The sequence below is a fragment of the Carassius auratus genome, unplaced genomic scaffold, assembly GCF_003368295.1.
Source record: "Carassius auratus strain Wakin unplaced genomic scaffold, ASM336829v1 scaf_tig00215586, whole genome shotgun sequence".
NCBI classification, from domain to species: Eukaryota; Metazoa; Chordata; class Actinopteri; order Cypriniformes; family Cyprinidae; genus Carassius; species Carassius auratus.
The window spans coordinates 158,059-174,263 of record NW_020528152.1 but is presented as its reverse complement, the minus strand read 5'-3'; the positions used below and the strand labels follow the sequence as shown (position 1 = coordinate 174,263).

General features: G+C 38.9%; 1 gene segment (V, D, J or C); it reads left to right on the top strand.

The window, feature by feature from the left end:
* Positions 1-14,090: 14,090 nt before the first annotated feature.
* Positions 14,091-14,699, top strand: LOC113095057 (Ig heavy chain V region PJ14-like). The segment is given in 2 exon segments: positions 14,091-14,246; positions 14,374-14,699. Coding segments are annotated over 2 exon segments (366 nt in total).
* The last annotated feature ends 1,506 nt before the right edge of the window (positions 14,700-16,205 follow it).

Sequence of the window (16,205 nt, the reverse complement as noted above, 5' to 3'; positions counted from 1 at the left end):
GCAAAAACTACTGCATCAGATTACAAAAGCAATTCTACTGAAAATCCTCAAAATATAAAATATTACTTGTTTCTAGATATTATTCAACACACTTAAGTAGTTCTTTGGTAGCAGTCTAAAATAATAGTCCATCATTAACCGGTAACTGTAGGAAAAAGTGCAGGATGAAACACTTCAGCTGGTACTACTCTGGAATCAATAATAAGTTTATTCCTAAGGATAATGCAGTCCCAACGAAAAAGGGTCACGATCGTGTGTTGGAACCGCAGGCGGTGAGTAAAACTGCTTCAAATATCTCTGTGTTGTTAACTTAGCTATCGGCGTGTAAGCACATCAAGTAAACAACATGCGATGTTGTCATCAAACTGCACTTTTCACATGTACACCTAAAAAAAAAAAAAAAAAAAAAAAAAAAAAAGACGACATAAAGTGGAACTTAGTCATTTTCCAAAACCGCTAAGCAAATATATACTGTTTCAATACATACTACATAGAGACGCTGTTGTTGCTGCTGCTCTTGTTAAATTTCAGCCTCTGGATCTGATTCTGGATCATAAATATACGCTGAATCTGACTGTTAGCCATGGTTTGTTTTGGATGATGTTTTTTTTCCTCACGGTAATGTCACAGCTTCCAAACGCTCTCAACACAAAAGCCTACTCGCGCTCGTGATTCTTTAGCCCCGCCCACACTTCACGCCCCCAGCCGCTCGTGTTTTGCGAAAAAATGGTACAGACTATCTTTCTCTTATAAATATAATAAAAATAAAGACTTTTTTGGAGTTATGAAGGATGCAGTACTACTCTATAGGTACTCAAGATTAACAGGATATTGAGTGAAAACGAGCATTTCAACGCCCCCCCCCCCCCCCCCTTTAAATAAAATGAAATGAAATGAAATGATACTCTAAAGAATGAACTAAAACTTCCAGCAGGTGGCGGTAAATTACTTTTGAGTCGATTCATTCAAAAGGTTGATTCATTTAGGGATTCAGTAAAGAGCTCTGTTTATGAACGTGCCTTTGAATCATTGGTTCATTTGATTCATTGAAAAACCACTGTGTTGCTCGGTGACACACAACAGCTCTGCTCTGGCTTTTATGTAATATTTTTCATTGGCAAAATTAAACAAAACACAGAATATTATGTTTAAAATATACCACAATAAAGACTTCTCATTTACTGAAATGTTGTATAAAATCACATTTGCACTGTTTGTGTTATTCGTGACAAAAACAGCACTCGTGAGATATTGCTTTCGCTGCTCTTGTGATATTGCTTATCATGATACAAATATGAGACAAAAACTCATATGGGGGAATTTTTGCACTAATATCTTGCATTTTATACATTAATATATGTATTATATGTTTAAATAGCATAATCATATTTATGGACAGTACGTATAATAAAGGGATACATCTTTATACTTCTTTATTACTGACTGATGTAGACAATGGTCTGAATTTTATTTTAACAGAGTGCAAAGGTCAAACACTGACTGAATCTGAGTCAGTCGTCATCAAAAAGTTTCGTAAACACAAGAAGCTCCTAAAAACGATTGTAAGACTGATCTTAATATTACAGTCTGTTTCCCAAAAGCGTCGTAACTTAAGTAGCACTTGAAAATCTTTGTAGATCCACGAGTGTTCTGGAGTAATGGTAAAGCCCTAAGTGCATCTTAAGGAAACAGATTTATGCGGTCAACTGCAGGACAATCGGCAGATCTTTAAGTTTATTCAAAAACAATGTGATTATAATACAAGGATTTGATTGGACTTTATTGTGCACTTTATTACTCTTTTTTTATTAATTATAAGAAAGGAAGAAAAAATATAAATTCACATCTAAATGTGTTAAGTACACCTTTGGGAAACGCATGTGAAACAATAATGAGCAATCCTAAAATGACTCGTAGAAAACACTCTTAAGAGCTCAAATAAATCGTTATCGGGAAACCCGGCCCTGTACCTTCTCTGGGATTGATTTTGGAGATGCAGTTATTTCATGGATAAGACAAGCTGAAGGGAAAGCACTTGAGTGGATCTCATATACAGGTTCATCCAAAAAATTAATTGAAAAGTTCTTTAGTTTTTGTAATTTAATTCAAAAACTAACTTTCTTATATTCTAGATTCATTGCACACAAACTGAAAAATTTATAGTTTTTTTTTTCTTTTTTCTTTTTTTCTTTTCTGATGGTTATGACTTACAGCTTAGGAAAATTTAATATTCAGTATCTCAAAAAATATATATATTTTCTCAAAGATCAATCTAAAAATATTTACAAAACAGAATTGTTCAAGATCTCCAAAGCAGGTTTAATTATGCACTCAATACTTGGTTGTGGCTCATTTTGCATGAATTACTAATTCCAGTGGTGGACAGTAACGGAGTAGCTTTACTTCGTTACTGTACTTAAAGCTGCAGTAGTAAAAAAAATCAAGCTCCTCTGGCTCCTCCCAGTGGTCCTATTGCCATTTGCAGAAATACATCGCTCCCGTTAAGAAACAACCAATCAGAGCTGCGGTCCGTAACTTTGTTTGTGTTCAAAATGTAGAAAAATGTATGTAATAAGCGAGTACACCATGAATCCATTTTCCAAACCATGTTTTTAGCTTGCCGACCTAGGTAATAAGTGTTTATATTCAGACTATTTTAGATTGCTTCGGGGGTGCTGCGGCGGAGTAACCCAGTAACTTTGTGATTCTTTATAGACATTAACAGAGAGAAGTAGATCCGGCTACGATGTTCTTCCGCAAGACGCAAGCAGTTCTGTTTATTAACCGCTAGAGCATCAAAAGTTACCCACTGCAGCTTTAAGTACGTTTTTCAAGTATCTGTACTTTACTTGAGTAGTTTTATTTGGAGTAACGTTTACTTTTACTTCACTACATTCCAAAGCATAAAATCGTACTTTTAACTTCACTACATGTCATAAAACATATCTTTACTCACTATAATATATCACGTGCTCCGACACGCAGAAGCGGTGTCTCTGATTCATCATGAACGAACTGAGTCTTTTCAAAATATACTTTTAAATCGGATCGCAAATCGCACCAAACGATTCGTTTACAAATTAGAATTATCCGATTGCAGCTGTTCTGGAGTCGACCACTCACTGATTCAAATGAACAGTTTAGTGCGAGTCTCCAGAAGTAAGAACTGGGAGATCTTGTGAGCGCACGTGCGTCTGATGTTGCTAAAAGTACAGGTCCTTCTGAAAAAATTTGCATATTGTGATAAAAGTTCATTATTTTCCATAATGTAATGATAAAAATTAAACTTTCATATATTTTAGATTCATTGCACACCAACTGCAATATTTCAGGTCTTTTATTGTTTTAATACTGATGGTTTTGGCATACAGCTCATGAAAACCCCAAATTCCTATCTCAAAAAATTAGCATATTTCATCCGACCAATAAAATAAAAGTGTTTTTAATACAAAAAAAGTCAACCTTCAAATAATTATGTTCAGTTATGCACTCAATACTTGGTCAGGAATCCTTTTGCAAAAATGACTGCTTCAATGTGGCCTGGCATGGAGGCAATCAGCCTGTGGCACTGCTGAGGTGTTATGGAGGCCCAGGATGCTTCGATAGTGGCCTTAAGCTTATCCAGAGTGTTGGGTCTTGCGTCTCTCAACTTTCTCTTCACAATATCCCACAGATTCTCTATGGGGTTCAGGTCAGGAGAGTTGGCAGGGCAATAGAGCACAGTAAAACAATGGTCAGTAAACCATTTACCAGTGGATTTGGCACTGTGAGCAGGTGCCAGGTCGTGCTGAAAAACTAAATCTTCATCTCCATAAAGCTTTACAGCAGATGGAAGCATGAAGTGCTCCAAAATCTCCTGATAACTAGCTGCATTGAACCTGCCCTTGATAAAACACAGTGGACCAACACCAGCAGCTGACATGGCACCCCAGACCATCACTGACTGTGGGTACTTGACACTGGACTTCAGGTATTTTGGCATTTCCTTCTCCCCAGTCTTCATCCAGACTCTGGCACCTTGATTTCTGAATGACATGCAAAATTTGCTTTCATCCGAAAAAAGTACTTTGGACCACTGAGCAACAGTCCAATGCTGCCTCTCTGTAGTCCATTTCCTGCACAGGCCTGTGCACGGTGGCTCTGGATGTTTCTACTCCAGACTCAGTCCACTGCTTCCACAGGTCCCCCAAGGTCTGGAATCGGTCCTTCTCCACAATCTTCCTCAGGGTCCGGTCACCTCTTCTCGTTGTGCAGCGTTTTTTGCCAAACTTTTTCCTTCCCACAGACTTCCCACTGAGGTGCCTTGATACAGCACTCTGGGAACAGCCTATTCGTTCAGAAATTTCTTTCTGTGTCTTACCCTCTCGCTTGAGGGTGTCAATGATGGACTTCTGGACAGCAGTCAAGTCGGCAGTCTTACCCATGATTGCGGTTTTGAGTAATGAACCAGGCTGGGAGTTTTTAAAAGCCTCAGGAATCTTTTGCAGGTGTTTAGAGTTAATTAGTTGATTCAGATGATTAGGTTAATAGCTCGTTTAGAGAACCTTTTCATGATATGCTAATTTTTTGAGATAGGAATTTTGGGTTTTCATGAGCTGTATGCCAAAATTATCAGTATTAAAACAATAAAAGTCCTGAAATATTTCAGTTGGTGTGCAATGAATCTAAGATATATGAAAGTTTACATTTTATCATTACATTATGGAAAATAATGAACTTTTATCACAAAATGCTATTTTTTTGAGAAGGACCTGTAAGTTATTAATGTCGAAATTTAGGATTAATTATTGTAACTGAAAATCATATTTAGCTCAAAATTGTCATTTTTTTTGGGAACTAAATCCGTTGTAAAGAGTGATCTATTTAAGCCCACTGAAATGCTCGAGTGCAGACACATCTGATGTGTCATCAATTTTAGGTAAAAAAAAAAATAAAAAAATAACACAGATTAAATACAATAACTCATGCACGTTCAAATTCCCCGCTGCCGTAATGTTAACAGTTTTATGAAAATGTCCTATGTGACGTCTGTTTTTATATTGTTTATCAACAGTAAAATTAACATTATACATATGTATATTGTTTGGATTAACTAGATGAGTAGACAGACATTAATGTTTATTCATAACCATACTGAAAATAAGTAAATATTGTTAGCTGATGCTAACTGTCTAGCTAGCAAGCTTGCTGGTGCTAAGTTGAGGTAATTTTTATAAATAATGTCCAAATTATATATATATTACATGTGGGTAGAAAAGAAAGGATGTGATGTTCAGAACATGGTAACTACAAAAATTATCAAAGTGGGAAGAGATGCACCCCGTTTGGCCAGGGGTGTTTTTACACTACACACAAGGTTTGAGAAGGAAAAATTCATTATGAAAATATAATTATATTTTCCTTAATGTTCTGTTCTTCCTAACTTCATGTCATATATACAGTTTGGACACACCTTCTCATTCAAAGAGTTTTCTTTATTTTTATGATTATGAAAATTGTAGATTCACACTGAAGGCATCAAAACTATGAATTAACATGTGGAATTATATATGGAATTATATACATAACAAAAAAGTGTGAAACAACTGAAAATATGTCATATTGTAGGTTCTTCAAAGTAGCCACCTTTTGCTTTGATTACTGCTTTGCACACTCTTGGCATTCTCTTGATGAGCTTCAAGAGGTAGTCACCTGAAATGGTCTTCCAACAGTCTTGAAGGAGTTCCCCGAGAGATGCTTAGCACTTGTTGGCCCTTTTGCCTTCTGTCTGCGGTCCAGCTCACCCCTAAACCATCTCGATTGGGTTCAGGTCCGGTGGGTTCAGGTCTGGCGCAGCACCCCATCACTCTCCTTCTTGGTCAAATAGCCCTTGATGCCTTCAGTGTGACTCTACAATTTTCATAGTCATGAAAATAAAGAAAACTCTTTAAATGAGAAGGTGTGTCCAAACTTTTGGTCTGTACTGTAACTTTGATGTTCTGTAAAACAACAAGCTTTAAAATACTTTGTTCTTACTGGTGAAAATCAGATGGTCATCTCTGTTTTCTCTCAGGTACATCACAGTGTAAGCTTCACAGTTAACACCACTCTCATCAGCGTAGCCCATTATCAACAACAAAAATATATCTCGACTCCATATAGTGGAAAAAATCCCAGGTATTTTGAGCAGTAGGATTATAAAAAATATGTGCTAATATAAAATTAAATTAAGTAGCCTATATAAAATTGCAAACATCTATCTTTCAGTAGTTTTTTACTTAAGTACATAAAAAATCGAGTAGTTTTGTACTTTCACTTGAGTAAAATTGAAAAAGGAGTACTTTCACTCTTACAGGAGTAATATTTTATTATATGTATCTGTACTTTTACTCAAGTACTTGATTTGTGTACTTTGTCCACCACTGTGAATTACTGCTTCAATGCGGCATGGCATGAAGGCAATCAGTCTGTGGTGGCACTGCTGAGGCGTTATTGAAGCCTATGATGCTTTGATAGCGGCCTTCAGATCCTCCATTGTTTTTCGGATGTTAGCCTACTTATCTTCCTCTTCACAATACCCCATAGATTCTCTGTGAGGTTCAGGTCAGGTGAGTTGGCTGGCCAAACAAGCACAGTAATATCATGATCATTAAACCACTTGATATTTGAATCACGTGTCACATAAGGTGTGGTTATGAATAGATCCTATAAGAAAGATTGGTGGGATCTCTAACTTATTTCAACTTGTTTCCATTGTATGAAGCAAACAATTTTGTTTCTCGGAAGAAAAAATCATACAGGACTGGAATGACATCAGGGTAAATGAATGGTAAATCATGTTTGGGTGAATTATCCCTTTAATAATGCCTAATGAACTTTAATAAGTGAATTTTGTCTAAGCCATTTAAGCCATAAATACAAGCCATAAAACAAGATGGATATACACTAGATTATTATTAGGACTTATGCAATGTTATCCCATTACTGCATGAGCATATTTAATGTTAGCACTCTGATGTCTCTGTGAATTTCTGAAAATGGCCTATGCAAACTAAAGATGTAAGCCCTGTATGAAAGCATTTTAGATCCCTGAAATTCAAGCTTCAAAATCGTATCCTTATTTAACCCAGATAATGATATGCAAATGTTCACCATGAGAGAATAAGAGTGTCGGTTTCCTCCAGCAGAGGGGCAGTCCACTAACACTCGGATAAAGCTGTGTGGGTTTACTGTCTGATTCAGAAATCAATCATGAGTCAAACTCTATTCATTTTATTTGTCTTTTTGCCATGTGAGTAGATTCATTCAGTCACATCTTTGTGAATCTTTTTGTTGCTGTTTGTATTTTTACAAATGTCGTTTTTTTCTTACAGATGTTTCTGGCATCTCACTGACCTCGTCTCCTGCACAGACTAAAGCTCCTGGTCAGTCGGTGAGGTTATCCTGTCAGATCTCTGGATATGCCCTCACAGACTATGGCACAGCTTGGATCAGGCAACCTCCTGGAAAAGCCTTGGAGTATATCGGGATCATATGGGGTGGTGGGTCAATACACTCTGGGAATTCCTTCAAGAGTCGCTTCACTATTTCCAGAGACACGAGCCAAAATGAGCTGTATTTAGACATCAGCAGCCTGCAGACTGAAGACACAGCTGTGTATTACTGTGCAAAGACAGACACAGTGGATCAGTTCGGTTAAAGAAACTGACAAAAACAGATCGGCAGCTCATCAACACACTTACAAACACACAATTAATGACCAGCTTCAGGATCACTTTCTGACACATTATCACACAAACTGAGTAGTCATACTGTTATAACATTTCTACTCTGTCCTTGAAAAGCTAAAGATATTTGCTCTTTATATATGAAGAGTTCAAATGCAAAAGCCTTTAAATGCCATCAAAAAATTTCATCTAAAATTAGGATTTTTATCAAATATCCTATATTTATGTTCAGTTATTTCACTTTAATAGCCTGGAAAAGGACCTGCACATTGCCATGTAAGTAAAATGACTCAACCTAGGCCTATATATAATGTTCCAAAGATGAACAGAGATCTTACGAGTTTGGAACAACATGAGGGAGAGAAATTTGTGACAGAATTGTCACTTTTGTGTGAACTATCACTTTAAACAATAAACAAAGCTAATGAAAGAAAACAACATAGAAACATATTGTAGAAATGTATCACAATACTAATATATGTATATTGTATGTATTTTAGCAGAGGGAGACAAGAAAGAGTTTCTTAACTATATTTAAAACAACCTGTTTCTGAAAAAATATATATATACTGTTCATATAAAATCAGACCAGTGTACTGAGAACGTAATTAAATCACACGAAAAGAAGAAAACGTGGCTCTAAATTAACAATTCCAGACATCATCTTCATTGTCACGTCTTTACCTTTAGCAGAAGCATCTGAGTAACGTCTAACATGTTGACAATGGGATCATTGAGCATTTGGCATTTCATCTTTATGCAGAAGGTCATTAGCCTGGAACAAACAAGCAAAGGTATCTTGGAGTGAATGTTTGCTCGCCGGAGCTTAACCTTGTTGCAGATGTCTGAGTGTTTTCTGCCTTTCTGGGCTAGAGACTCAGAACTTGGTCGATATGCTTTTTGTCTCTAGAATGGAAATTCAAGATGTGCTGCATCTGTTATTGTCTCGCTGGAAAAGGCTCTAAACGTAGAATATTAATCTCCTCACAGGCTAGAGGCCCAGAAAGTGGTCATATCTGTTGCTGCCTCAAAGCTGGAGACTCAGGACTTGGTATCTCTTATTGCCTCTTCCCTCACGGGCCAGAGGTTCAGAGCATTGGTGATCTGTTGCAGTCCTTTCCTTGAAAGGACTCAGACTCAGAACATAAGTTGATCTGTTATCATCTCACCCATGCAGGGCTTAGACTCAAAAAAGTTTAGGAGGCAGTGTGCCACACCCTTCTTTCCTCCTGTGGAACTTATTTGCATAGTCCAAACACCCAGTTAGAAAAGTGTCACAAATGTTTTACCAGTGCATTTCTCACTTTCCAATCAACAACAAACACTGTTTTTATGCATGTATTTATTTGGCCATTAACAGCTGAGATTGTCTAAGATGTTGAACTACACATGCTGACACTGAAAATACGTATTTCGCTGAATAAGTATGAGGACCCATCTCTGCGATCTCTCTTTGTTTCTCCGAGTGCTGCTGTGTCCAAAAGCTCCTAAAGAATTTTTATGGCAGTCACAGGCCAAAACCTGATAAATCACTCTGCTGGTGGGTGAAGGGCAGAACCTTAATTTTCCTTCCAAAGGTCTTCTTCTTGCCCTCTAAGAGGTGTCTGGCTGTTGTCCTAGCATCGTTATTTGATGTCTATGGACAGTTTGCTTATGTTTGTCCAACAAGATCCAATCAAAATGTAGCAAACCTTTGTCCAATATTGTTTTCAGAGATGGGCCCCCGCCATAAACTGGGCCCCGGAATGTGCTTTCCTACATCATCTATCATAGCCTAGCGATTAATTAGTAGCACACAATAGAATTTAAGGCAGACATGGTAACAAAGGTTAATAAGGACACAGGGATGTAAATGTACCTTTAGAGGGCACCCTATGCAAACCTACTTCTATTTGTCTTCCTCAAAATTCTCCAAGCTATTCATCTCCAGACAAAAAAAAAAACTTGTTTGTGACGTTGATGCTTCAGCTTCCTCTTTTCACAACATGACAATGGATATTGTGTCTAAACTGGGTTTTATCTTCATGTTTGCTCTCACAGAAAGCTTGAACCTTTAACTTTCATGTGTACTGTTGTAAATGTTAATGCTTCGCCATCTCCAGAGACAACAGCAATAAACAGGTGTATCTGCAGATTAATAATATAAAGGATGAAGGCACTGCTGTATATTGTTGTGCAAGACAAGCACAGTGATAAATACAGCAACAACACTGCACAAAATAAGATTTTTGTATGTGCCTGTATTTACTAAACTACAAGCCACTGAAGGTCTACAACTTCACAAATTAATTTTTATCTCACAGATCACAAATAACTTCTTACATATTACATTAAAATAACTAGAACGGACTATAAATATACAAATGCAATAAACATTTATACCCATTTATGACCCATGCAGTAATGGGATAACATTACATTCTCAGAAGAAAAAAATCATACAGGACTGGAATGACATCAGGGTGAATGAATGGTAAACTATTTTTGGGTGAATTATCCTTGGGTGAATTATCCATTTAATTATGCCTAATGATCTTTTATGAGTGAATTTTGTCCAAACCATTTAAGCCATAAATACAAGCCATAAAACAAAATGGATTAGATTATTAGGACTTAGATTATTATTAGGACTTATGCAATGTTATCCCATTATTGCCTGAACATATTTAATGTTAGCACTCTAATGAAATGTTAAACCCTGTATGAAAGCATTTTTGTCAAAGTGTCTGGTCTGTGTTTCCCTGGGTGTCCACTAGTGGTCCCACTTCCCCATAGTCACCCCACTGCAGGCAGTACATTTCCCACAAGCCTTTGTCCCATTCATCACTGTTAATTGCACACCTGATATCGCACTCAGCTGTCTCCACTTTCATCGTTTTCACCTGTTCATATAAACCAGCCTGTCTCATTCTGTATCTTTGAATCCTTGTTTTCTGTCACCTGGCTTTCTCGTGGTCTTCTCGTGTTCTTCTCGTTTCTTGTTTCGGACTGATTTTATGGTTATGACCTCTTGCCTGTATTTTGGATTTTGACCTTGGATTACTCCATTACAATACTGCTATTGGATCCCTCCAGAGTCAGGTCAAGTCACCATTAACACTCATGAGTCAAGCACTACCACAGTTAGACCTCAGGAGTCAAGTCAAGTCACCAATGACCTTCATGGGCAAGGTCAAGTCACCAATGACCTTCATGGGCAAGGTCAAGTCACCAATGATCTTCATGGGCAAGGTCGTCACCAATGATCTTCATGGGCAAGGTCAAGTCACCAATGATCTCCATGGGCAAGGTCGTCACCAATGATCTTCATGGGCAAGGTCAAGTCACCGCTGTTCTTCATGGGCAAGGTCAAGTCATTGTTGATCTTAATGAGCAAAGTCAGGTCACCATTGATATTCATGAGAAAAATCAAGTCACCTTTGATCTTCATGAGCAAAGTCAAGTCACCGTTGATCTTCCTGAGTCAAGTCAAGTCACCGTTGATCTTCCTGAGTCAAGTCAAGTCACCGTTGATCTTCCTGAACGAAGTCAAGCCACAGTTAATCTTCCTGAACCCAGTCAAATCACCAAGGATCTACCAGAGCCTCTTCACATATCTGCTGAACTACCAGAGCCTCCTCACGTAACTGCTGAACTACCAGAGCCTCTCCACGTCTCTGATGAAACCCCCTACTACCAGAGCCTATTCCCATCTCTGCTGAACTACCAGAGCCTCTTCACGTCTCTGCTGAATTACCAGAGCCTCTTCACATCTCTGTGGAACTACCAGAGCCTCTTCACGTCTCTGCGGAACTTCCTGAGCGCTCGACCTATCCTGTCATGGCCATGGATGCCATCAAGGAACTCACCGCCTTTCCTGTCATGGCCATGGAGACCATCTACCATCTCCTCAGGGCTACGGAGGCCACCCTTAACCTGTTCATGTTCTCTATTTCAGGCTTACCTAACCAGACTTGCTCTCCTGTGCCATTGATCCCACTGTGCTGGTCTTCTGCGCCGCCCTGGTGAGCTTCTGTCTCAACCCGCACGGCTGTGGTAGTCCTCTGCGCCACTCTGGTGGGCTTCTGTCTCACCCGCACGGTTGTGGTGGTCTTCTGCACCCCGGGCTCCTCCCCGGTGGGTACTCTGCCCCTGGGGCTTCTGTTCGTCTGCTCGGCTATGGTGGTACACTGCACCGCCCTTGTGGGCATCTGTCTTGTCTGCTCGGCTGAGTGGTACTCTGCACTGACCTGGTGGGCATCTGTCTTATCTGCTTGGTTGTGGTGGCCCTCTGCACCGCCCTGGTGGGCTTCTGTCTCGTCTGCTCTGCTATGGTGGTTCTCTGCACCGCCCTGGTGGGATTCAGTCCCATCTGCTCGGCTGTGGTGGCTCCAGTTCCATCTGCGCCATCCCGGTGGGCTCCGGTTCCACCTGCTTCCACCCTGAATTTCTGCACTGTCTGCTCTGCCTTAGGACCCTGAATTTTCCGTTTCCCTCCTGGCCTCTTTGTTTTGTTTTTGTTTTTTTCAACTTCCTGTGTCTGTTTCCTCTATGGAACCTGGCCCTCCGTCCTCCCCCTGGGTCCTCTCACCGGTCCACCTTCCCTACTGGTCTCCTTGTTGTTGTTTTTTTTTTTTTTCACTTCCTGTCTCTGTTTCCCTCTGTGGATGGCCCTCCATCCCTCCCCCTTATCCTCCACCAGTTCACCCCCCCCCTGGTCTCTGTGTTCCTTGGTTTTGTTCTTTGTGTTTGATGGAACATCTGGTTGCTGCTCTATAGAGGTGGGGTATGTCACATTGTCTGGTCTGTGTTTCCCTGGGTGTCCACTAGTGGTCTCACTTTTCCATAGTCACCCCACTGCAGGCACTACATTTCCCACAAGCCTTTGTCCCATTCAACACTGTTAATGGGCTAGTTGCACATCTCCGCCATCTTGGATTTCCGGTCTTGTGAGTGTGTGCGTAGATATTTCTGGTTGTGCTTAAAGTCACTGCAGAGAACCGGAGAAGTCCAAATATTACCTTCTATATGATAACAGGATTTATAATATCACTTCAAATGCAAATAAGATATACACTGCTATTATCACTATACTATAAATGTTAACTGAGCCAGTGGATTTGAAACTTGTTTATGTTTGTGAATGAATTAAATACACTAATGTTCGCTACTGTTCACGAGATGAAAGTTGAACTCATGGTGTGTATACACAGCTATATAATGTATTTTTATCTTACCAAATGTACAAATAGCTTATTTCTCGGAAATGTTTGCATTATTATTATTAGTTTCATATTAAATATTTACCTTGTGAGACGAGGGCTGCGATTTATCTTCAGAAGTATCCATTTCTCAATTGTACACATACATAAGTCTGTTTCATCGTTATTTTCACAACATATTTTACAATAATTTACACAATAAAAAATACATTACTAATTTTAATATCTGTTTAATCTGATAATGCAGAAGAATAACAATATACATTGCTGCTAATAGACAGATAATGATTTATGCTGCAGATCTTTCACAAAACAAATTAACATAGATAAAAATACACATGAATGCAAACAGCGATCTTTTATTTAATGCAAACCTACCATAATTATATTATGTTTAATTGTAGTTAGTTATAAATTATGTTATCAAATAAATAAAGTGAATAAAACATGCTTTATCAGAAATCTCTGTGCGTCATGTTTGACAGACAGAAAAATTAATCTTACATAACAGTCAGAACAAAACCAGCTCTTCGAAAATGAAAAGTATGGCATATTTGAGAGGTTTGTGTTTGAAAGAAGAAATCCCTGTGGACATGACCTGATGCTGATCCGCATAATCAACAGAAGAATAAAGCAATCTCCGCGTTGTATCTTAATGAATTTCCACACAGAGGGAGGGAGGAAGTTTCCCCATGTTTTTGATATACCACTATCCGCTGTTAAATTTGAAAATCATTAATTATATACATCTAGCCAAGTTTCGTATGTAAGTTTCCCTTAAAGTCAATGCGAGTCGCAAGACCGGAAGTAAGTATGCACACACTCGTGTCGCTGAAGCTCACCGGCGCCATCTTGTGCACCTAGCCCATTGCACACCTGGTATTGCACTCAGCTGTCTCCTTTCATCGTTTTCAGCTGTCCATATAAACCAGCCTGTCTCATTGAGTTTCATGGAGTCCTTGTGTTCCATCACCCGGCTTTCTCGTGTTCCCTTTTTTTTTCTTGTTTCTTGTTTTGGACTGATTTTATGGTTATGACCTCTTGCCTGTTTTTTGGATTTTAACTTTGGATTACCCCATTAAAATACTCCTATTGGATCTCTCATTTCCTGTGTGCATTCTTTACAATTTTAGCTCACTGAAATTCAAGCTTCAAAATCGTATCCTTATTTAACCCAGATAATGATATGCAAATGTTCACCATGAGAGAATAAGAGTGCCGGTTTCCTCCAGCAGAGGGGCAGTCCACTAACACTCGGATAAAGCTGTGTGGGTTTACTGTCTGATTCAGAAATCAATCATGAGTCAAACTCTATTCATTTTATTTGCCTTTTTGCCATGTGAGTAGATTCATTCAGTCACATCATTGTGAATCTTTTTGTTGCTGTTTGTATTTTTTACAAATGTTTATATAGTTAGAAACAGATGAAATGAGATTGACTCTCAGTGTGTTGTTTTTTCTCACAGATGTTTCTGGCATCTCACTGACCTCGTCTCCTGCACAGACTAAAGCTCCTGGTCAGTCGGTGAGGTTATCCTGTCAGATCTCTGGATATGCCCTCACAGACTATGGCACAGCTTGGATCAGGCAGCCTCCTGGAAAAGCCTTGGAGTGGATCGGGATCATATGGGGCAGTGGATCAATAGACTCTGGGAATTCCTTCAAGAGTCGCTTCACTATTTCCAGAGACACAAGCCAAAATGAGCTGTATTTAGACATCAGCAGCCTGCAGACTGAAGACACAGCTGTGTATTACTGTGCAAAGACAGACACAGTGGATCAGTTCGGTTAAAGAAACTGACAAAAACAGATCGGCAGCTCATCAACACACTTACAGTGTCAGAAAGCTCTCAGATTACATCAAATATATCTTAATTTGTGTTCCAAAGATGAACAGAGGTCTTACGAGTTTGGAACAACATGAGGTTGAGAAATTCATAACTGAATTGTCATTTTTGTGTGAGCTATCCCTTTAAACAATAAACAAAGCTAATAAAAGAAAAAAATATAGAAACAAATTGTAGAAATGTATCACAATAGTAATACAGTATTGTTCAAAATAATAGCAGTACAATGTGACTAACCAGAATAATCAAGGTTTTTCGTATATTTTTTTATTGCTACGTGGCAAACAAGTTACCAGTAGGTTCAGTAGATTCTCAGAAAACAAATGAGACCCAGTATTCATGATATGCACGCTCTTAAGGCTGTGCAATTGGGCAATTAGTTGAATTAGTTGAAAGGGGTGTGTTCAAAAAAATAGCAGTGTGGCATTCAATCACTGAGGTCATCAATTTTGTGAAGAAACAGGTGTGAATCAGGTGGCCCCTATTTAAGGATGAAGCCAACACTTGTTGAACATGCATTTGAAAGCTGAGGATAATGGGTCGTTCAAGACATTGTTCAGAAGAACAGCGTACTTTGATTAAAAAGTTGATTAGAGAGGGGAAAACCTATAAAGAGGTGCAAAAAATGATAGGCTGTTCAGCTAAAATGATCTCCAATGCCTTAAAATGGAGAGCAAAACCAGAGAGACGTGGAAGAAAATGGAAGACAACCATCAAAATGGATAGAAGAATAACCAGAATGGCAAAGGCTCAGCCAATGATCACCTCCAGGATGATCAAAGACAGTCTGGAGTTACCTGTAAGTACTGTGACAGTTAGAAGACGTCTGTGTGAAGCTAATCTATTTTCAAGAATCCCCCGCAAAGTCCCTCTGTTAAAAAAAAGGCATGTGCAGAAGAGGTTACAATTTGCCAAAGAACACATCAACTGGCCTAAAGAGAAATGGAGGAACATTTTGTGGACTGATGAGAGTAAAATTGTTCTTTTTGGGTCCAATGGCCACAGGCAGTTTGTGAGACGACCCCCAAACTCTGAATTCAAGCCACAGTACACAGTGAAGACAGTGAAGCATGGAGCTGCAAGCATCATGATATGGGCATGTTTCTTCTACTATGGTGTTGGGCCTATTTATCGCATACCAGGGATCATGGATCAGTTTGCATATGTTAAAATACTTGAAGAGGTCATGTTGCCCTATGCTGAAGAGGACATGCCCTTGAAATGGTTGTTTCAACAAGACAATGACCCAAAACACACTAGTAAACGGGCAAAGTCTTGGTTCCAAACCAACAAAATTAATGTTATGGAGTGGCCAGCCCAATCTCCAGACCTTAATCCAATTGAGAACTTGTGGGGTGATATCAAAAATGCTGTTTCTGAAGCAAAACCAAGAAATGTGAATGAATTGTGGAATGTTGTTAAAGAATCATGGAGTGGAATAACAGCTGAGA